This window comes from Augochlora pura, chromosome 7 (genome assembly GCF_028453695.1).
Source record: "Augochlora pura isolate Apur16 chromosome 7, APUR_v2.2.1, whole genome shotgun sequence".
Classification (NCBI taxonomy): Eukaryota; Metazoa; Arthropoda; class Insecta; order Hymenoptera; family Halictidae; genus Augochlora; species Augochlora pura.
The window spans coordinates 29,385,287-29,406,847 of record NC_135778.1 but is presented as its reverse complement, the minus strand read 5'-3'; the positions used below and the strand labels follow the sequence as shown (position 1 = coordinate 29,406,847).

The following is a 21,561-nucleotide window of genomic DNA, read 5'->3' as shown; positions in this document are numbered from 1 at the left end:
ACGCCATTTTCATTTGATTGCACGCTTGAATGTAAGAATTGATTCAATGGTTTCTTAAGAAAGAGTCTTCGTAATTCAATCAATTTGACCGTAAAAACGTGAGACCGGTTATTCGACCGGCGATGGTAGTTTCAACGATAGACGAGCAGTCGGAGCATTGAAACTCGACGCGTGACGTCTTTCGCATCGCATAGCACGCTCGTTGTATCGCTCCAGCCTCTTGTGGAGCGTACGGAAAATTGTTTTAATCATGAACGTTAAGTAACGATCCGTTAGTGTTAGAAATATGTAGTTCCGATCATACGTTTCGTGTCGGTCACCGGTGACTGACGCAGCGGTGAATATGTTAAGCCCTCCAACCGACCAATGAAAATCGATTGGGCGCTTAACCCCTCGTAGTTCACTGGTACACGTAGTGAACCAGTAACATCGAAAGATTGCAATATTAATTTACCGTCCCGCTATTACCAGCACCTTGTAAATATATATAGAAAATATTTTTAAACCCCGGTAACTTGTCGCACGCGAAACGTTCATAAAAGATAAATATATTCTTAAACGCTGGCGGACTTACCGTCGATGATTAGCAGTTTCTCTTCGCAGAACAAGTCATCCTGTTCCGTGCGTTCCCTTTTCAGCTTCGCACCTGTAACAAACAGACCAAATAGGTGAGACGGGGGACCAACTACCATGAGGTAAAATTGGAAATAAAATTTGGTAGGTTTCGAGGAAAATTTTACGGCCAGCGACTGCCGCAATCGTCGACGTCACCGATGCCTACAATTCTTTCTGCAGCCCCCTCCCCCACGATAAACGCAACAGCCGCGTGGCAACGTGGAGGGACCGGTAAGTGGCGCCGGAGGCAGCGATGCGCAACACGTCACCGTTTGCCATTGTGCGTCCAGCATCCCTTGGCTTTTCTTCGACTGAGATCGGACCGCCTTGCAGCACGCCGGTTCAACGAATCTCGAGACATTGGCGCGACAACTTCGACTTTAGTACTAGAGGCGCATAGGAATAACAAAGTGGAACTTCCCACTGAAAAATATGAAGAAAGATATTCGAAGCTAGAGACAAGAATCGTGGGGTTGGGGTAATTTGTGGACATATTTAGCAAGCCGTAAAAATCTAGCGGTAAGGGAGGATTTTTTAAAGGTCACGGTGCCAAAGTTCCTTGAATCGAGGCACGGTGCTACGTTACAAAAAAATAGGGGTTGATGTGCGAAAAATAGCGGTGACCCTCGATGCTTGAAAAAGAACGACCTTGAGAGAGAAGAAGAAACATAATATTCTTAGCTCAGAGCTGAACAAAGTTGTCAAGGTAGATATCTTTGCATCAACAAGAATACCATTCCCATGCACAGGGTAATATGAACACCCTGTATACCGAATTTTTCGACTATGTAAAACAGTTCTCCAAAGGGTGTTCGATTTCGCGTGGAGCGACTTTACAATGGCTTAGCAATAAATGATTGTTATTCGCCAGAGCAAATAACGTTTAATACGCCATTGAATAGTTCGTGAACAGACGCGGATAAATAATAAAACGCGAATAAAAGGCGAGCGAAACGGCTCGAATAATTGTCCAGAGAAAAAGTTCTTCGACCAATGCCCAACTCTGGATCCAGACCGCAGCACGACGGTTGAATCTACAGGTCGATAAGGCATGAAAAATTGAAAGAGGCGCGTCTCCACGTGCTGCGCCGGCGGGGACGGGAGAGGGAGTATTCCCCTAGGTCAGCAGGGATAGCTGACGGCCGGTTTGGTGGGGGGAGCTGTTCGTCCTCTCTCTCTCGCACTGCCTGTCCACGGGTCATCGGAGGACTCGGCAACACCGCGATTGATCAGGACGCCACGCGGCCGGACGCGCGTGGTGGGGATTCGCCGGGGACAACGCTCCTGCGCACTGCGCCGGCTCGGCTGCCCGCGTGCTCGCCTCAGCTTGCCTCAGCTCGCCCGCCAACCGCCGACACAGTGCACGGCTCGGCCTGTGCGTTCTATTTCGCCTCGATCTTATCCTTATCTGCAAGAGGAGAAACAGTTCCTCTCGATGAGTCGCAGCCGGGCAGCACAGTGGCGGCACGTTGTCGCTTCTCTCTCGCGGCAGTCTAGATAGTCCTCGCGCGACGTTTCGACAGTGAGTGGGCTACGGACGCCCCCGTAGGGGCACCGTGTGTAACCGATGGTAGGAGTGGTTGCGCCGGTCGATCGCGCGGCTAGCTTTCTCGGGTATTAGGCGAGTCCGTCCGGTGCTCGGGTTATTTGTGACCCACTTCGCGATAACAACGGATCCGGCGTGTCGATAATGAGACGTCCGAGCCCGCCGCGGCGGAGCACGACGGGCAAACGGACGGCGGGGGATGTAATTTTAGATGATCCATGGCGTGGTTTCAGGCGCGGCGCATTGTTGCAGATGTTTCTGTATCGGCGAGCCCCGAATGATTCCGTCGGGTTTAACGAGCCGTAGGAGCACCGTGTTATGAAGCTGTAAAACTGGATTGTAAAGCATCGTTTGAGTGCTTTAAGATAGACAGACTGAAATTATCGTTTAACGCGCGTTCCCTGTTATATCACGCACCGCCGTGCCAGCGAGCACGCGCAACAAGGCACCGGACCGGATGTACGGAGATAGGGAGCAAATTACAACGTTTAAATCATCCGTGTTGCGATCAGGATACGAACGCGAGACCAGTAGTCGGTTTTTCGAGCGAGGGGGAGATCTAACGGCTGACAAAATGATAGTGCGTGTCACTCTTGACCCTTTAGGCGTCTTTATTCCTATTAGAAGCACATTTCTCAACCCCCATGATCTTGATTAATTTCTTACAACCGAGATTACTAGCTAGAAATTCGGAAAAAACTATTGGACGTTCATTAGGACCAAGAGTAACATGTTAAAAATATTTCGAAATTTTCGGCATCGAGATAATCCGGATTCCCCGTCTAACTACCCCTTTGTCGAAGATGGAAGACTGAGATTTTTCGTGACAAGTCTGTTTTCGACGAGCCGTCGGGTGATTCGTTGACGAGACAATTCGGTTCAAGGCTATTTTTCATCCCCTTATGCGACTAAACCTTTCGCAATGGAATGCAAGGCACGATTAGGGGAAAAAACATATTATCACATCTGCCAGCAATGTTTCATCATAGCAGGGAGGCGTGACCGTGAAAACATAGGATCGATCTGTCGATAAGTGTATGTTCACCTTCATTTAAGGTTTCATCGCGACCCACGAGGAGAAATAGCTGAGAGCGCGACGTCACGATTGCACGCGTCTTCGCTTCGGCGACTGTTTGACCGGGTTCCGCAACCCGGAGACCGATTTCTAAACGCGTCGAAAACCGTTGACATCCATTGCCAACGCTGCACACGCAGGTTCGCCGTGATTCGGCTTGTGCCGGGGGGAAAATGGAAAAAGGGGTGCTATCCTTTCCCGAATCCAATTATTGGCGATGACACCGAGCCGGCATATTCGACAGGCGTTCGCAGGTCCCTGATGCATCGACGCGCGCGAACCAACGAAACGGGAAGATCGATCTGACCTGTATCGTGTCCATTTTTTTGCTTGCCTGCACGCTACACCTATCTAGGCCTCCCCTGCGCTGGACAGCGGTCAGGAGGATCGACGACAGATCGACTGTCTGGAGTGTTCTAGAGTTTTGAAGAGGGGACTGCGTGTCCTGGAGACTGGACTCTCTGTAGAAATGCAGCCAGAAGGTACGGATAATGGTCGGCGGAGCCGTATCAGCTGCGAGAGGCTGCGGACAGGGAAGACGCGAGGCTTCGGGAACAGGTAGAAGAGACAGCGAGCGCGACGCCCGTGCGCGAGTAGGTGGCGCGCTCGTGAATGAAGCACAAAAGCTGTCGTAGTTTCTAGAGTCAGTGACCGGGGTCCCTTGGACTCCCCACTCCGGTTCGCAGCCAGCCCCCCCCCCCCCCCGGCGCCGGCAGCGCACCACGGTCATCAACGTTTCCCCTCCGAGAACGATATCGCGCACGTCTCCCCACCACGGTCACCTAATCGTCGCGATCTTTCCCCTCCGCTCCGACCGCCACTCCATTTTCTCTCACTCCCTTCACCCGACAATCTGCCGCGCACCCTTCCGCGCGCGCGCTCCCCCGAACTTCCGCCACCCTCCGGTACCTCTTTGCCTTTATACGTTCCTAGGCGTCCTCCGCTACGTGCACACCGGCTAGAGACTTGTTTTCTGGCCGCACGGTGGGGCACAGGCGGCCGGCAGGATGCATATGGTCATCTAAATCGTTCTTGCTTTCCCATCCACCTCCCTCTCTCTCTCTCCCACCCTCGCCTTCTCGTGACTTTTCAACCTTCCGGCGACTTCGGACACTTCGCCGGCCTCTCGAGGAGATGCACTTTCACGCGGCGAGTTTTCGCGTTTCTTTATTTTCAGCAACGAAACCTTCGCGCGCGGCCGATCGCCACGTGCGCATTTCAGAACTGACAGCGTCGATAAAGCCGAGAACCGTTTCACAATTTTAGTCCCGACGACGCAGAACATCAGATTCCAGCTATCAAACGAAGCTCGATAATCCGGATTGTACTTGCGATATTATGCTCGTAACTGAGATAGCGTTGTTTTTCGATCTGTTCTTAGAATCGCCCCTGCACGGTCACAACTTTTTTTCCGGGACACCCTGTATGGGAGAGCGCCTACGAAAGGCCGGCAAGATCTTTGTCGCGAATCGTACTAGTTGCGCGCCGTTACCGGTTCACCTCGACAATGATCGCACGGGCTCCGGTCGTTCCGCGGGTTTTTTTCGAGAAGGTTATCACGCCGATCATTTGACTAGCGGAGTCAATGTGGAACGGGAGACCGATGGCGTGATGGCGTGCAGCCGAGAACTCCTTCGGCCGGCGTTTCCACTCGCTTTGCGAGATCGGTCAGTTGAGTCATTGACCTAAGAAAACGCGGGAACCGAAAGGGCATTACGGAATCGTCGGAGAGCGGAGACGAAATATTGCGATTTTCGCGCGGCATTAGAATAGGTCGGATCGTGTGGAACAGGGACCGTGCTCGCGCCACTTTCGAACGGGCGAACCGTTGCGAAACTTTTTTTTCGAAAAGATCGCGCGATGTGTTTGAGAGCCACTGCCGTGAGGGAAATCATACCTAATTTGGAGACGGTGAACGCGTGGGTCATCGCGTGCTGTTCGCATGTATATTGCAGTGCCTCTCATCCCGTCCGAAATCATCCGATTTGTTTATCGTTTCCGTGGGACGTTGTTGTGCACTGTTTTGCACCGATCTCTTACGAGAAATAGTTTCGGAACTAGTTCGGAACAGCTCGAACGTAAAGAGAACAACTGGTACAGTGGAATCGGCAGGTTAAGCAATTTAAAACGGAACGACCCGCCTGACACCGATACTAAAAAATCGTCGAACGTTAGCCTGATATTTAATTAAAAATTAGTAGTAAATTACGGTTTAAAGATAGGAGAAGCATTTATTGTTGCGGGAGGTACTACTCCGGAAACCCCCATCAATGTTTTCAGTTTCGGTATTAACCGACTCACCCCGTACACTCCGTTATCTCTTGAAACGGCGAGCGAAAAGTGGCGCGTGGTACTCACCACGTGGCTCGTTCGAGTTGTGATGGTTGGAGTGGGGGGCGACGGCGGACGGATGATCGGAGGAGGAGGAAGAGCTGCTGGCGAGTCGCTCCCTGGTCTTCTCCTGCTGCTCGACGAACCGTGCCGCTTCGAGCAGCGTTTCCAGGCTCATCCTGACGTTGCCGAGCCGCTCCACGGCTGTTCCTCTTTAAGATCCTCCGGAAGATTGAGCCTCTGCGCCGATACTCGTCGCCGACTCGCGAGGACGACGACGTCGACGAAGTCGAGAGCCTCCACCCTCTGTTTCTGCTGCTGCCAGCCGCCGGTGGCAATCTGCATGCAAACATAACCCAAAGGGAAACAACCTTAGTCACCTTTAACTCGGAAAATGTGGGAGAGCCGCGGACCTCGTCGCGCGGGCAGAGTGGGGGAAGGCATTTAATCCCGTCTCGGTTCTTAATTCGTCGACCTTGCCGGACGCGGCGACTCGACACGCTCGTCCGACGGCACAGATCCTATGGGTTTTACCGTGGGTGAGATCGCACGTGTCGCACATCTGATCCCCGGGGTCACTCTCGGCACTTCAGATTGTCGGGCAAAACAACGGTCGGTTCTGCATCGCTTGGTAAACTTTGTTGTTCAATAATATTATTAGCCCGTTTGAACGAAGCTCTGCAGACCGCACCGACACCACCGGTGTCTCTGAAATACGCGTCACGTGACGTACGCGTGACGTAACGCAGTCGCGCGGGAAGCCTCATCCCCTCCCCGCCCCACCTCCCGGAGCCGCACGTTCCGTAATAACCACACCGGGGCAGATGCGCAGGCGCGTCGTGCGCTTTCCTGGAGCGCACCACCAGCATTAGCACGCATCTCGAGTCCCGATCGCTGGAAACGATCTAACTGTCGGGGAACAAATAAATAGAACCGCTATTGTTCGTCACGAAACCTTCGTTTCCAGCGGATCGTGCCGACGGATCGTCGTCTTTTGAAGAACTGTTCTTTTGTTACTTGTCTTATCGAAATTTCGATAAAGACCCGGATAAAGTTTGATGCACTGGCATACGATGCGCCCGGTAAACAAAACGCGTTGCGGATTTTTCCGACAAGACTGATTACAATTCGAGCAAACAAGTCGGGGTTATTGATTACGCATTTCGATTGGATACCGACAATCGACTCCGAATTCGTATAAATAAACGTCACGGAAGATGACAAGCGTAGAAATAACGTAATTGCGTTGTATTAGCAGCGAGCGGCCGTTATTCGGATTCAAATGACCCGCCGCAAACATTGGGATTCAAATGGTAAATGTTAGTTTCTCGTTTGCCGTGCACCCGGAGATGCGATTTAAGCCGACCGACTCCAAATTGCATGCAGTTCTACGTATACGTACTGGATCTACAAACCATGGTCGCATTCAATGTCGGATTAGATTCACAGTGTCGTGATGTGCCATCGAAACGATTCACGGGGACGATAGTAGTTACGTGGCGTTCGTGCCAACGAGTACGAGAACGTGCACACTGTTGTGCGTGGGCTGTCGGCCGTCGGGTGCGCGATCCGCGGCCGCGAGAGATCAGCGAAGGAACGAGGAGGCGGGAAAGGCGAGAGCCGAACTCCGTCCGTCGGTCGATTTGAAAAGCATCGAGCTCACGGTGTTTGTTATCGGCGGCGAAACGAGAACGACGCCCGTCGCGGGTCGAGGCGAACGCTCGAGGGCCGTCGGATCGAAACGAGTATCACTGGAGCCGACGGGAAAAGGCCGCCGAGAATCGTCGGAGAAGTCTCGAAGCGAGCCGTGCGCGGAGCTCGCTCCTTAAACTGACAAAGCATCTACACACACGTTAGACGGACGACGCACGCACCGTCGACCAATCGTGGCTCTCGGCGGCGTGACGTCATCGGTTGAAGTACCGTGCGATTGGCTGGGTCTATTATGGCACGGAAAACACGCCACGCAACCACCTATACACATGTTAATTAAATAGGTGATAGAGTCCTGTCGAGATAATGCTCTCTTACAGCGGAGACGTTCGGCCGGGCGTGGTGACGCTGATCGCGACGCGTGTCGAATCGGAGCGGGCGACTTACGTGCGGGCGCACACCGCGGCGGAGCTGTCCGTTCCGGTCACGATGGAAACACACGCTGGAGCCCACTTTCCACGGTGGAAATCAATTTCACCGACAAGAGACGGGTTCCTTCCCGGTAGATTCAGCCGCGGCCGGGCGCGAGCTGCGTGTCGCGCGAGGCTTCCTCCAACGGCGAACGATCTCGCGACGGTTCACGGCACACGACGGTTATAACCTGATCGATCTAGCGCGTGGCAGAAACATTTTACAAGTGCTAACCACTGCGCATCAACAGCCATGCTTGCTTGGCCACGATTCACGTGTCTGGGATCCGAGGCGCCGGCCAATCGGCGCGCGGCCCGTGACGTCACCCAGCTGTATTGACCAATCACCGCGGCCCATGTGACGCAGCACTCCGCTGGGCGTGTAAGAGAAGTGTCGAGCTCCGTTGTATATCGCGAGCTAGTCCACGCACTTTTCACGGAGATTTTCCCGGATTTACCGTCGTAGCATCGTGCGAAACCTTGTCCACCGTGACCACGGCGGTCTATCACGCGTTTACAGGGCGGGCTTACCTTCCGGTCGACGCCAGAACGAACCACTGTCGCGAGAATCGTACACAGCACATCCGACACCCGGCTCGCCCGGGCAAACACTCACTCCGATCTCGGCGGCGTCACCCTCTGCCACCTTTTGTCACGTTCCTTCTCTGTCACATGGATCGCGGGCCCCGCGCTGTTGCCGCGTCTACCCACTGAAACATACAGCTCATTGTTTACCTTTGCGCGCGCGCCAAAAACACGTATACTCCGCTTTTCAAAACCAGTGCTCTAAAAACTTGCAAAAAACTGCAAATTTTTCAACCATTCATGGTTTTGGTCAATATATTCTTTCAAATTCGAAACTACAGGTTTAGCTGAAGAAACTCAAGTTACGTACGTGATTATAATAGATATCTAGCCGATTTTTACGATAAGTGCACTGAGCGTCTGCAGTAGGAAGGACAGCTATTATTATATTCATTGCATCAAGTTATTGAACTTTATTATATTAAATTGTTCAACTGGATTATATTACTTTATTGTATAGAGTTGATAAAAAAATAAAACATACATAAAGTACTGTGTTACACGTTTATTTCGCGAATGAAATTGGAGCAGCGAACATTTTAAAATGTAAAGGTAAATTACGCTGTTGAAATTAAAACGAGAGGAAATAACATTATTTGTTTCAGTGTTTGAAAAAATATTTTACTTCAAAATATACATTTTACACTAGATATATAACACTATAGGTACACGTATGAACATTATCTTACAGGTTTATTTTTATTTAACTATTCTTTGTTACCTATTATCGCATGCTAATATCAAATCGAATTTCGTTACAATTTTCTTTTCGTATTATTGGCAATGATTATAAGACGTACGATACGTTCGTGTCTCAAGGAAAATTACCCAGACAAATTTTTCCTATGCGATTTATAATCTAAAACAAATCCAGCAGTACAAAACATGACTAGAATTTGCACAAAATATACTATAATGTACATACAGATCTTAGTAAATAATATTACTATGGAATACAATTTTCACGCCACAAAATTTGATTAAGCCGAAATTTCACAAAATTTTCAATTTCATACATATGTTTTACTGCAACTTATCCTCGACCATTTGCAAGACGAATTATTTCTATACAATTTTTCAGAAATTATTGGAGTTATTGCTGTTTCATTTTCACGATATAATTGATTATTATCTTGCAGAATAATGGGAACACACTGCAGTAAAAGTATAATTACATAGTAGCATGTGTTTGCTGATTTGTGATAAATTATTCATGTACTTTGATAGCTGTACATGTACAAACGTAAGCGTGGTCATGGAAATAGTAATTTTCAAATATTTGTACCTACAAGCACCTTCATTAATCTTCGAAATATTATTATCATTTTTATAGTCTCGTCTCCTTTCCAACGAAACCGGAACATGGTTCACAAACTTATCTGTACCACTGACAATAAATTCTTTCACGTTCTATCGTGCTATGACAAAATCGAAAAATACTGTAAAGCAGAAAAATTATCATTAATTTAACGTAAAACATTCAAAAAATAATTTCACGAGCAATTTTCAATATAATACTTGTTCTACGCACAAAACACACTCTAAAGGTGTGATACTAATTGTTTGCCGCAGTTGTGCCGCTAACAAAAACCCCTGACATTTTGTAACATGTTTTTGGAAGCTCTTTTTTTTATCAACTAAATTTGTCGTGCAGCGTATAAAATATTCCTAGAAAAAGCCATAAATATGCAACTGTACTTCCGTATAAAAATTTTCGTTTGACGTTTGCTTTGTTTCGCAACATCGAGAGAAATAATAATGTATGTTTACCTGGTAATATTACACGTTCGGTGGAACACTTTTATAGTTACCATAACACATTCGAAGAATTCTTTGTTCATTAATAGAACCAAGAAAAAGCAGTACAAGTATACCACTCTCTGTTAAATAACTTATTTATTTTTTCACTTTTTTGTCGCAATGAAAATATTTCGCTTAGATACTGTAAACGTCGACTAACAAAAAAATTCACAATTGTAACTAGGGGATGCTTTGTTCAAGCATTGGTTATCTGCTCAAATTAGTGACATAAAGATGCTTCAATTCTGTCTTTGGTGTATTCTCGAATAGAGCAGCCCGATTTTGTCCTTCACCTTTCTTCACCCAGTGACCGTAAACTCTGAATGCACAACCATCGATCACCTGTAAGCCAATCAAATCTTTCAATGTCGAGATTCCAAATAAATATCTTAAAACATTACCTAAATCATTAGTTTCACAAACTTATACTATTAGTAAATGTTGAATGTATTTATTAATGTTTATAATAAATATGAAAGAAGAACGGTACCTTTCGCAAGATTTTGATTCTGTAAGGGTCAGTGCATGCAACCTGTGTTGAAAGTGGTTCGGGCGTCGTGTGAAGTCGTTTGATACGAACAACTGCACGAACGCAAATAATAGCTAACTGGAATCTTTTCCTTGCGTTAAACGACTTTGCCTTCAATTCCTGCAGAAAAATAAAGAAATGAAAGAATTGTATCATAACATTTTGTACCACTCGTGCACAGTTTGCTGTAATCAGAAACAATAAAATAGAATGACAAGAAACTGTGTAAAATGAAGTGTAAGAGTGATTAAAGTAAATTACGTTCAGAAAAGGCAATGCATCACATGGTTTAAAAACAATGAGGTCATGAGATTTGTTAGTCATGGATTTCACTATGTGCATCTTTCTTATCAATCTGTTCAAATTTTGTCTTATCATGCAACGATAACAAGTTATTGTTAATTAAGGTTCCCACGAGTGTATGTATTATAAAATGTAATTTACGCTCAATTATGATTGTCATCGATGATTGTTCATTGCCGTACTAATACATCATACTCACAAAAATTATAATATAGAAACTCAAATGAAAAGAACGAAAATGAAAATTGCATATTAATTAAATTCAACGTGTTAATTGTTATTGTATTTTAATTACGTAAAAGTTATGTAAACCCACATTTAACGGCAAACAAAATAAAAACAAAAACAATTTACCAAAGCTAACTGAGATATCCTACTCAGACGTCGAGAATTAGATGATAGCGAACGTTTTAGAGGCGAGATGTCTTGATCCCATAGCTGTAATTTCAATAATTTTCGAATTATATCAGTATTATGTTATATGATCTCATCGGAGACAAAGCAACGATACATAAATTGTTTGACGATCGATGTGTGATCATTTTCTTCTGAAGCACATATCATGAATCAATAATTTGTTTACAACAAATAAAGCATAAAAAGAAAAACATAAAAATACAATTATCATAAAATTTTCTAAAAATGTATAAAAGAAAGAATATTAATTTTTCTATTAAAAAAAATAGACAGTATCTCAGCTAATATAAGTATGTCAACTTATCATTGACAATGAAAAATTAAGTTCAAGGGAAACATGATTACGTTTCAGGAAATAAATATTGTGGTCCAAAACTTTCCTTAAGATCACAGCAATCAAGATATCAAGGTCATAGCTTACCACAATATTTGTCTTTCCAAATCTAATCATAATCTCCTCTGACATCGTTTTCCGTTGTCAATAATATTTGATATAACAAAGTTAGGTGAGTATACAAGTATGTGCAGATATGCAACAAAATACTTACAACGGTGTGGAAAAAATTATGTTCCAATGCTTCTTTAATAGAAATCCTCTTTTTTGCTTCAACCACTAACAATTTTCTGATCAGATCTTTAGGTGCTTCTAAAAATGCAATTGAAATGGATGAACAAAATTGATTCCTTTACATTCAATTAACGACAAATTTTTAGTTAATAGTTACCTGTTATATCTGCCCATTCCGGGGACGTGAATGAGTAATTCCCTTCCATGATATTTCTAAGCATAACCATTTGTTTTCTATGCCAAAACGGTGGGCAACCAACTAACAAAGTAAACATAATTACTCCACAAGCCCATCTAAGAAGAAATAAATAGTAATTATCTGTATAGATAATTAATTAATGTACCACACAGTTTTAAATACAACAGTGTATTAAAATATGCATGGAATTCCCATGAACTTACACATCTACTTCTTGTCCATAGCCATCTGCATTCTCAAACATGTTACACTTTAGCACCTCTGGTGCCAAATATCCAGGCGTACCACAGAGATCTGCAAAAAAAAAAATAGAAACAGAATTAACAGTTTCTTATTGACACCAAGCATATATTATGCAATTATTATGACATAATTACAAACCGTATAACTTGTCTGTTCCCTTCAGTAGTCTAGCAAAACCAAAGTCTGTTATTTTTACATTTAGATTATCATCTAACAGTATATTTTCTGGCTTTAAATCTCTATGCACTATTCCTTGATTATGTATATGCTGAACGCCTTCGAACACCTGTCTCATAATATACCGTGTTTTTTTCTCTGATAGTGTAACCACAGAAGTGAGGTAGTCAAATAATTCCCCATTCTTACATATTTCAAAGATTAAGAAAATAAATGTGCTTGATTCAAACACATCGTGCAATTCAACTGGAAATGATGAAATTACAATTAGAAAAACATGTTCTTCTTTATTATATATGATTTCTCTGGTAATTAAATGCTTACTTATATAAGGATGTCCAGCAACTCTACGAAGGATATGCACTTCCTGTAATGTAGCATCTTTCATAGTATTTCCATCCTCGTTACTTTCATTACTAATATCTATTATCTTAGCTGCATACTCTACACCTGTTTCTTTTTCTATACATCTTCTAACAGTGGAAGATATTCCTCTGTGAACATTAATTTATAACTAAACTAAAAGGAAACGAGAAAGTCTTCCTAAGAAACTAGCTTAGTACAGTCAGAACAAAAACAACTAGAAAAAGCATTAAAAAATGAAGAATCGATAGAAACGATCGATATATACGTTATAGTTGTGATTCGTTAACATCTACAAAAGAGAAGTGCCGCGACGATATTACATGCGAATTATGACTAAAATATTGTTCGATTCGTCTGAAAACACGTTATTGTCGAGTTTTGTGGATTTAGCTTGATCGAATTATATAATTGTACAGGTTAGGATGCGCTGAGAATCTCTGGGTACGTTCATAGTGATTGCAACGTATGTACCATGGTCTAATAATACAAACACAAACATATCTATCATGCTACGCGTGCTGGGACAAGACAAATAAAAATAGTACGCTATGTTGTTATTTTCTTGTTTCGAATCGATCACGTGACGAACCTTCCAAGGATTTCTTTGGGTTCGTATTTCGCGTAGAATCCCTTCGCCGCGTCCTTGTCCGGCAAGAGGTCGTCTCCCTCGTCTTTTGCCATGTTTCCTCTTGTGCGAGTGTCGCATTAAAAGCCACCGTGTAGATAGCACATGTTCCTTTAGTTTGAAAGGAACGATTGGGTGGCCTGTCCGCCCGATACAATTGTCATATTACGTACGCTCTCGTAATATGCCGCCGTATTGTTCTAGCTACATTCTAGGGACCGCCTAATAAACGAAATTCACAGAACACCTCACCACTGGTTATGGCTACAGGTCCTCGGGAATACGGGCGAAACACGTGAACACATTAAAACACACTGTGATGAGGGGAACAATGGCGACAGCTCGCACAAAGCGACGAACCGAGAGGACTCTGACGGAGTGACGAGGAAAACACCGACGCTTGCGAAAGGGAAAACAGACAGCACTGAGTAAGACCTGTATACTTGCGAACGGTAAGTAGTCAGACACTGTTTCAGCAGGCTAAAGCAGCCCAAGGTGCGCATATACAGTCACCAACAAAATCAACCTCGATTCAACAAGCTACCAATAAGATCGTTCATGAGATATCCTGACTTTCAAGTCAACCCTTTGACGGTTCTTCTTCAATCCTCCGACGAAACATGGTGGATCATTCAAGCGAGAGTCAATAATTAAATAATCAATGGGAACTTAATCGCTCGCTTAATTTTATCCCTGACTGTACCAGTTCACTTATACACTCATACTATGACAATTCTAACAAAACCGTCACGTGACTATAGCGTCGACTATTTTAAATCACAGTTGCGATTGTTCCGCGCAACGATTATTTTGGCAACCTCTATCGAATTTGAATAATCGCCTTTCATTGAAAAACAAATAAAATAAGGATTAGATGAAAACCGAAATTTCAATTTACAATGTATATATTTCATTAACAGAGAAAGAACAACATTTCTGAAACATTCCTGATTATCCTCGTGAATACGAATCTGAAAAATAGCAGACACCCACGTAGAGCCTTAAAATCGAAATGCAATGTAAAGTATTTTTGTAATATTTAATATAAAACTAGCATAACTAAAATTTTAGAAATTGCAATTGAATTTGATGCGTAAATATTAAGTTCGACGTGTTCGCATTTGCGATTTAAACAAATGAAAATAATAGAGTCCGGCGATATATTTCTTAGAAGAATTTCAAACTTTCCCTTGTTGGACTTCTGGTCAGTTAAAGTTGGCATGAAACTATAGCCACAAATATTCAAGGTCTATCTATCTATACAGATGGATATGCTGTGATCAAGCTGTATCATTATCAAAAAGGGCTTTACTTTATAAATAATTGTTAAGCAGAATTATGTTGTCTCTATAGGCAAGACTGTAATAATCGCCAATAATAGCCGATCTGTACATGATTTAATATAAGATATTATGCAAGTCATTCACAATATCACAATGCATCATATATGCACTGTTGAAACTATCTAAACTTAACAAAATATACAATCCTCTTATTCATAGAATGATTGATCAATCATTTTTAATAAATAATGAAAATAATTGAAAATTTGTCTATTGGTTAATTTAATTTCGCATGAATTTTCAACCGGCTATTGAAACGCGAAATATCTGTAGGATAGTATTTTTAGATAGTAAAAAGACCACAATTATTACGGACCACGCAGTTGTGCGAGTAAGGCCTCATTCTTGCGACATTCAATAGTCAGTTGCCTAACTGCAGCCACGTATTTCCGCTGCTGTTCTATCAAAGATGCAAGAATACGACTAAGTGCATCCCTTCTGTATTTTTCATCTGCACACCGTTTCTCCACCTGGAATTCAATAACAATTTACAAAAATTGTATGCCTGAATAAAAAGACAATTTAAATTTAATTACTTTTGCTTTGTTGCGTTTCACGCCAGCGACAATTGCATCGAATTGCTTCAAAAATTGTTCCTTTCCACTCGTTGACGCCATTGCACTGATAAACGGTTATAAAAATGTTAAATAGAAGTATTATAACTGACGTACTGAGATAACAACTACTTACTCGTTATAATTATCTTGAATAGAGTTTAACAACGACAATTCTTTGCTCAAATAGAGTTTTGTATCGTCGAGAGTATTGTACAAGGTATAATACTGTTTCGTTTCCTTATGCTTGGCTGAAACTGTAATATCCATATTTAAAATACAGGATGATCCAAATGGGTCATTCAATATACCAAACCTTGATTATAAAGTTCCATAAAGCGTCTTTGGTACTGCGTGAGCTCAGAGCGACCAGGGACGTCATCCAGTTGCCTAGTTAATGAAGCAATGGCTCTATTCTTTTTGGCTAGTTGTAATCTTGCTTTTGTTACTGCTTCTTTTTGGTCTTCATACTCTTTCAAACGGTCTTCCTCCTCCTCGGAGGTGCCACTTTCAATGTCTTGCAATTTTCCACGCAAGATATTCAAATCAGATTTGCACTGCTCACGGAAATTGTGTTCCTGTTCCTTTAAGCCGTCATGCACTAACAACAATTCCTCCAAATGTTTGTAAACGCTAAAATGTTTCTATGAAATTATTTTTTCCATATTGAGAGGCCAGAAGCTGTAAATAAAAAGATTACCTATCTTGTTCGTTGATACCCATTTCCTCCGCCTTTTTTAGAGAACGCTCAATGGCTTGTCGTTTTCCACGCGATTCGTTGATTTTCGCAGTTAACTCTGCAATTTGTGCAGTTAAATCATCCTTATCCTTTGCTAATTTTCGCACCCGATTTTGTAGTACGGTTTTTTGTTTCTGTAGTGCAGTGACTGCTGAAGAACTCGTCGAAGTCTGATCCTGCGATCAAGGAAAATAAATGTGGTAAAATAAATTATTTTACCAAAAATACGGTAAGTAGAAATCTACCTGAATCTCGGAGGTCGTCATTGTCGCATACTTCTCAGCAACTTTAGCGATTTCCTGAGCCTGAATTCCAACGATGTTGCCTACAGCTGCAACACTTAAACGAGCCTGCAAAAAACACGATTAAAAAATATCTAACTAATATTAAATATGTGTCTAGTTGCTCACCGAACTTTCCTCAATGGCAGATAGATTCCCTGCCAATTTTTCTGTGTTCTCCTATAAAAATATTGCGAAGATTATTATCCTGTTATCATTTACAGTCAAATACCGTGTTAAATAAAATGCCCACCTGTGGCGTTTCCTATCATTAGCATGCGTGAAAATTGAATCGATTTATAATTTATTTAGTATATGAACGTGAACATCTAGTATAAATAGTCTCTTACTTTCTCTTTCAATTCTTCTCTTGCATCAATATCTTTACTATCATCCGCGGCTGCTGCTGTTGGCGATCCGGGTGCTTTCGTAGAATAGTATATAGGTGCTTCATACTCTAAAACTGTGCCAAGAAACCTGGTGGATTCATCTTTGATAGAACCGTTTTTGTGTTTGAAAAGTCGTCGTGGTTCGTATGATTTCTACGAAACAATCGTAATTATTTCAAATTACTCTTACTCGAGAATCGGGCATTGTGATCTTACTCTAATCAACTGAATATTCTTTATCAGATTTTCTTGAGCAACCGTTCCAATGCCAGCATCTTCAACAAACGAATGCTTCTTGTGGAACTGATTGAGCGCGAACGATCGAACGAAGTCTGCCATTTCTTCTCTGGTTTCGAGCGAACGTTTAACTAACCACTAAAACGTCCGTAATTATTACAGCTATCGTAAAAATAAAAAATATGCAGTTACATATTACAGAGAAAAATACCTGAATAACAGGAAAAATGTGGATACAGTCTAAGCCTTGAATCTGATGCGGCTCTATTCGGTATGGACAATTCATTTTGGGCAGCATGGCTACAATTTTTTCAGTCAGAGAACTAAAATTATGAATATTATAAAATATTTCATACAATTAAATATTTCAATGATTTTATAGAGATTTTACATTTTTTGTCCTATAGTTAAATTTTCACGAAACAGAAGGTCAATGTCTACATCAAAGTTGCAGGATTCTATGCACCAGGTCATCCCGCCGATTACCTAAAATTTATAATATTTGAATATTTTCTTTTTTTGTTGTAACATTCTTTTTACAGGTTACACTAAGCTCACCTTATCGAAGTTCGATAAACCTTTGATTCTGGCTCGAAAGTATCCCGCAGCCAAAAGTAAATCGATGATTTCTTGAAACTTCTTTGCTTGTTCTTCATCTTCGCGGACATCTGCCTGAAAAGATATTTTTTAAACATCCTTGAAATTCCCGCGTTCTGATGAACATATGTTTCTTTGTACGCGAGATTTATACATATGTGTGTATACAGCAAAATGACAAACGAAACTGTCAAATTTACGACTTTACAGTGTCCATCTAGCTTAACAAAATAATGGAATAATATATTTGAATTTTTTAAATAAGTATTATCGATTAATGAAATTGTGACACGTACCTCGGTTGATTCGGAGCTTTTCAGTATCCTTTTCGGTACATCGTTTAGCATGATTGTTTTATAGCAATTTCAGAAATCCCAATAGCTATAATTTCAGTAATGTATTCTAGATATTGTTAATACTATTTAAACGTTTATTGAATCTTATTCATCTAGTAATTCATGTCACTTTAAATCATTGAGATCAGCTACAGCGTCGACCATTTTGTTCTTGGACCTCAAGCTAAATTTCTATGCAATCAATTTTCTACAATACAAACAATTCTCAATAATAAAATAATCTACAATGTATTTAACAATTATTGGTATTTATCTTATGCTGATTATTGTTATTCTAATTGTTAGGCATGACGAAGAAAATGGTTTTTATTTCAAATGGAAGTCTGAACGAGGATGAAGAGAAAGAATTCATAGATTGAAGTGAGGCTTCACCTCTGTATCAAGGTTAGCATAACAAACACTGTGATACATAACCTATAAGCTTTCGTTACACGTGTTCACTACTGTCAAAACAAATGAATTTATTCGTAATAAACAGGTGAATTTTATTTTCTATGAACAATATATATGTATATATATGGGTACTTTAATTTAATGTATTTATAAGAATTTAAAACATGTATTTCTAATTTATTTCAATTCAATACTTACATTTAATTAACGTTTGCTAATAGATATGAGGGTGAACAAGAGAATGAAAATAAAAATGAAAAGAAACATTTATCAGATTTGTTGAAGCGAATAGAGGAGCGTAAGCTACAAAGGGCTGCTGAAAATGCTTCAGAGGTCAAGAAATCTAAGAAAAAACAAAAATTAGAAAATGACAACCTTCAACCAGAACCTGAGCAAAATGATTCTATTGACAAAAGCAGTAAACAGAATGATGCTGAACAACTTGAAACAGAGATTGAGGATCAGCAGAAGAAGTCCAAAAAGAAGAAAAAGAAGAAACGTGATGTTGAAGAGAATGAAATTAATGATAGTCAGGACAAAGGTATGGAGAATGAAAGTATAGGCAATCAAATTAATGAAGCATCTCAAGAACAGTCATCAACACAGCAAAAAGACTTTGTTATTCTGGGTGCAAAGGCTAAGAAAAAGAAATTGGAAGTGAAAAGAGTATTGCCAGACTGGCTAGCGAATCCAGAAGTAATATCAATGGATTTAAATAGTGGACCAAGTTTAGAGGAATTTAATACTGTCTTAGATACTAAGCTAGTTGAAATTTTGAGGAGCAATGGCGTTGAGAAATTATTTCCAGTTCAATCATCTGTGCTTTCATGGCTGTTAAAATGTAATGAAGACATGAAACTGGGATGGTGGTTGCGCGATACATGTGTATCTGCTCCTACTGGCAGCGGTATAAAATTATTTCTTTGACTTATAGCAACTCAATATTTCCTGACATTAATATAATATTAATTTGTATAGGTAAAACTCTAGCATATATTTTACCAGTTGTACAAATATTACAATCCCGATTGGTGCCAAAGATACGTTGCTTGATTGTTCTACCATCCCAAGAATTAGCTGCCCAAGTTTACAAAGTGGCAGTTACATATACCTCCCATACAAATTTGAATGTTGCTCTGCTTTCTGGTGCAGCATCCTTTCAGCAGGAACAGAATAGTATTCTTAAGAAAAGTATGTATTCTAATTACTCTGTTTATCAGAATACTAACCAGTATGCAACTTTTATAATATTGTATATTTATTTTTTAGCCTGCAGAGAGGAATACATATCTGCAGTAGACATAGTTGTTGCTACACCTGGGCGTCTAATAGATCATGTATTAAAGACACCAGGATTCTCCTTGACTGATCTCAGATTTCTCGTTATTGACGAGGCAGACAGGTCTGCAGATTGGCTGGAACATCTTCCAGAACACCATCATGTTCCAAGATTTAATCTATACAATCTGCATAACTGGTTAGCTGCCTCACTGTCATTTCTATGCATAAATGATTCCGTTCACTGTCTAATATGTACATTATTGTTTTTTGAATAGCAAGATTCCAGCCCAAAAATTATTATTTAGTGCCACACTATCTCAGGATCCAGAAAAATTGAATCGTTTAGGTCTCTTTCAGCCAATTCTGTTCACATCTGTCTTAGTATCCGACAAAGACGAGGATGTAAATCTGGACAAGGAAGTCGGTGACTTCATAGGCCGATACACGATCCCTGAAGAGCTAACGGAGCTTGCAGTAGAGTGTGCTGCAGAGTACAAGCCAGTGGCAGTGTATGAAGTTCTACTTAGAAGCGACGCAGTCCCGAAAACTCTTATTTTTACAAATTCTGGGGACACGGCACACCGACTGACAGTCTTACTTCAGTCATTTCTATTAGAGAAAAGCATAAAAATCGGAGAGCTTTCCGCACAGCTGATGCCAAAACAACGAGAAGCTGTGCTTGAAAAATTTACCAGCGGGGATATTCAAGTGTAAGCGTTTAAAATGATTATATTCATGTTTCAGCATATTTTATTTGTGGTTTCTACAGGCTCGTGAGCTCTGATGCCCTAGCAAGAGGCGTGGACGTTCCAGACGTGCAATTGGTTGTGTCTTATGATCTTCCTAAGCACATCAAGGGCTACATTCATAGATCGGGGCGAACGGGGCGTGCAGGCAAGCACGGGACAGCAGTATCAATTCTGACAGCGAAACAAGTGGGACTTTTTAAGCACATGTTGAGCAACGCTCATAAGACGGTGCCGGACATTGAGAAATTGGAACTAGACTCTACTGTGAACGCAATAGGCTACTCGGATCACATAGAGAAATTAAAACAGGAGCTGGATAAGGAAAAACAGACTAATCTACAACGCATGAAAGCTACTAAGCGTATCCACTCCGTAATAGCGGAGTGAAGTAAGTTGTTTCTGTTGCATTAATAAATCATTGTGCGTTTTATATGAATGTCTTTTTCATTTTCCCAGAAATGATTATCAGGATGCAGGAATTGAGTTAAGACAGTTAATGAAGTAACATCGATAATAACATTTTATTGTCTGAAGTTAATAGCATCGTACATCATGCTCGTCCTCTACCGCAATTTATTCTATAGATATCTGTAAACTGTATGCTAACTGTATGTTACTCTATGGTTGTGTCGTGTCGAAGGCAAGTTATTCACAATTCGAATATACAAAAGATGAAGACAGAGACATAATTACATCACTATTATTGCTGTGGGTGGTTTATTTTTCTTGAGATTAGTATCCGCTGTTTAATTTCAATAAAGTCCAATGAAATCAACCGAAAATAATGAGTTCTGTAAGCAAGCATAGTTGTGCAGTTAGGTGCTTTGCTGCGTAACATAGTCTGTTTCGCTCACATTTGTTGCATAGAACATACACATGAAAAGCTGAAGGGAAGCTGTTCATTGCATTAATAATTAAATGAAAAACTTTATTCCCTTGCCTTGGAGGCTTTGCTTCGTTACGTTTCCACACTTTTAAATTCCATATACATGAACGTTTCATGAAAGAATGTGGAGGTAAGTTAACAATTAAATTTATTCATCTGCATTCATGCATAATACAAAAGTATCAAGTATGCATATTTTATAATCAAATGAAATGAATACATTAATTCGTTTCAATTCTTCGTTATTTACAAAA

General features: G+C 41.6%; 4 protein-coding genes across 14 annotated transcripts in view; 1 reads left to right on the top strand and 3 right to left on the bottom strand.

Moving 5' to 3' along the window:
- LOC144472207 (uncharacterized) overlaps positions 1-8,391 on the bottom strand; it is a 28,650-nt gene extending 20,259 nt beyond the window's left edge. The window contains exons 1-3 of one of the 6 annotated variants that reach the window (XM_078185091.1): positions 7,668-8,391; positions 5,595-5,906; positions 575-646 (exon numbers count right to left, since the gene is read on the bottom strand). In XM_078185091.1, coding sequence (XP_078041217.1) covers positions 575-646; positions 5,595-5,745 — 223 coding nt within the window. In that variant the 5' untranslated portion in view covers positions 5,746-5,906; positions 7,668-8,391. Of the gene's footprint in view, positions 1-574; positions 647-5,594; positions 5,907-6,101; positions 6,121-6,969; positions 7,414-7,667 lie in introns of those variants that run through there. The other 5 variants (XM_078185093.1, XM_078185092.1, XM_078185095.1 and 2 more) reach the window with 5 other exon arrangements.
- Positions 8,392-8,880: 489 nt separating this feature from the next.
- Positions 8,881-14,195, bottom strand: Phkgamma (phosphorylase kinase gamma). 4 transcript variants are annotated; one of them, XR_013494630.1, is made up of 10 exons: positions 13,467-14,195; positions 12,836-13,005; positions 12,473-12,757; positions 12,295-12,385; positions 12,050-12,186; positions 11,873-11,970; positions 11,262-11,345; positions 10,566-10,724; positions 9,807-10,417; positions 8,881-9,714 (listed from the first exon to the last, which is right to left on the bottom strand). XR_013494630.1 is itself a non-coding variant. In XM_078187821.1 (9 exons), exons 1-9 carry the CDS (start codon positions 13,556-13,558, stop codon positions 10,283-10,285), a joined length of 1,251 nt encoding a protein of 416 aa, XP_078043947.1. In that variant the 5' UTR covers positions 13,559-14,195; the 3' UTR covers positions 8,881-10,282. The 4 variants fall into 4 exon arrangements, 2 of the variants coding, with proteins under 2 accessions (XP_078043947.1, XP_078043948.1); XR_013494629.1 differs by having other exon boundaries at positions 8,881-9,943; positions 10,046-10,417; XM_078187821.1 differs by having other exon boundaries at positions 8,881-10,417.
- Positions 14,196-14,395: 200 nt separating this feature from the next.
- Positions 14,396-18,256, bottom strand: Fidipidine (coiled-coil domain-containing protein 93). 2 transcript variants are annotated; one of them, XM_078187817.1, is made up of 14 exons: positions 17,939-18,256; positions 17,604-17,717; positions 17,437-17,531; positions 17,257-17,368; positions 17,025-17,183; positions 16,770-16,961; positions 16,549-16,599; positions 16,384-16,488; positions 16,100-16,314; positions 15,716-16,032; positions 15,536-15,656; positions 15,382-15,466; positions 15,162-15,315; positions 14,396-14,473 (listed from the first exon to the last, which is right to left on the bottom strand). In XM_078187817.1, the coding sequence occupies exons 1-14, from the start codon at positions 17,987-17,989 to the stop codon at positions 14,454-14,456; spliced, it is 1,791 nt and encodes a 596-aa protein (XP_078043943.1). In that variant the 5' UTR covers positions 17,990-18,256; the 3' UTR covers positions 14,396-14,453. The 2 variants fall into 2 exon arrangements, with proteins under 2 accessions (XP_078043943.1, XP_078043944.1); XM_078187818.1 differs by having other exon boundaries at positions 17,604-17,713; positions 17,939-18,255.
- Positions 18,257-18,392: 136 nt separating this feature from the next.
- On the top strand, positions 18,393-21,170 carry Dbp73d (putative ATP-dependent RNA helicase Dbp73D). Of its 2 annotated transcripts, XM_078187815.1 has the most exons (7): positions 18,393-18,476; positions 18,613-19,298; positions 19,370-19,582; positions 19,661-19,868; positions 19,948-20,382; positions 20,442-20,809; positions 20,878-21,170. In XM_078187815.1, the coding sequence occupies exons 1-6, from the start codon at positions 18,454-18,456 to the stop codon at positions 20,806-20,808; spliced, it is 1,932 nt and encodes a 643-aa protein (XP_078043941.1). In that variant the 5' UTR covers positions 18,393-18,453; the 3' UTR covers position 20,809; positions 20,878-21,170. The 2 variants fall into 2 exon arrangements, with proteins under 2 accessions (XP_078043941.1, XP_078043942.1); XM_078187816.1 differs by lacking the exon at positions 20,878-21,170 and having other exon boundaries at positions 20,442-20,836.
- The last annotated feature ends 391 nt before the right edge of the window (positions 21,171-21,561 follow it).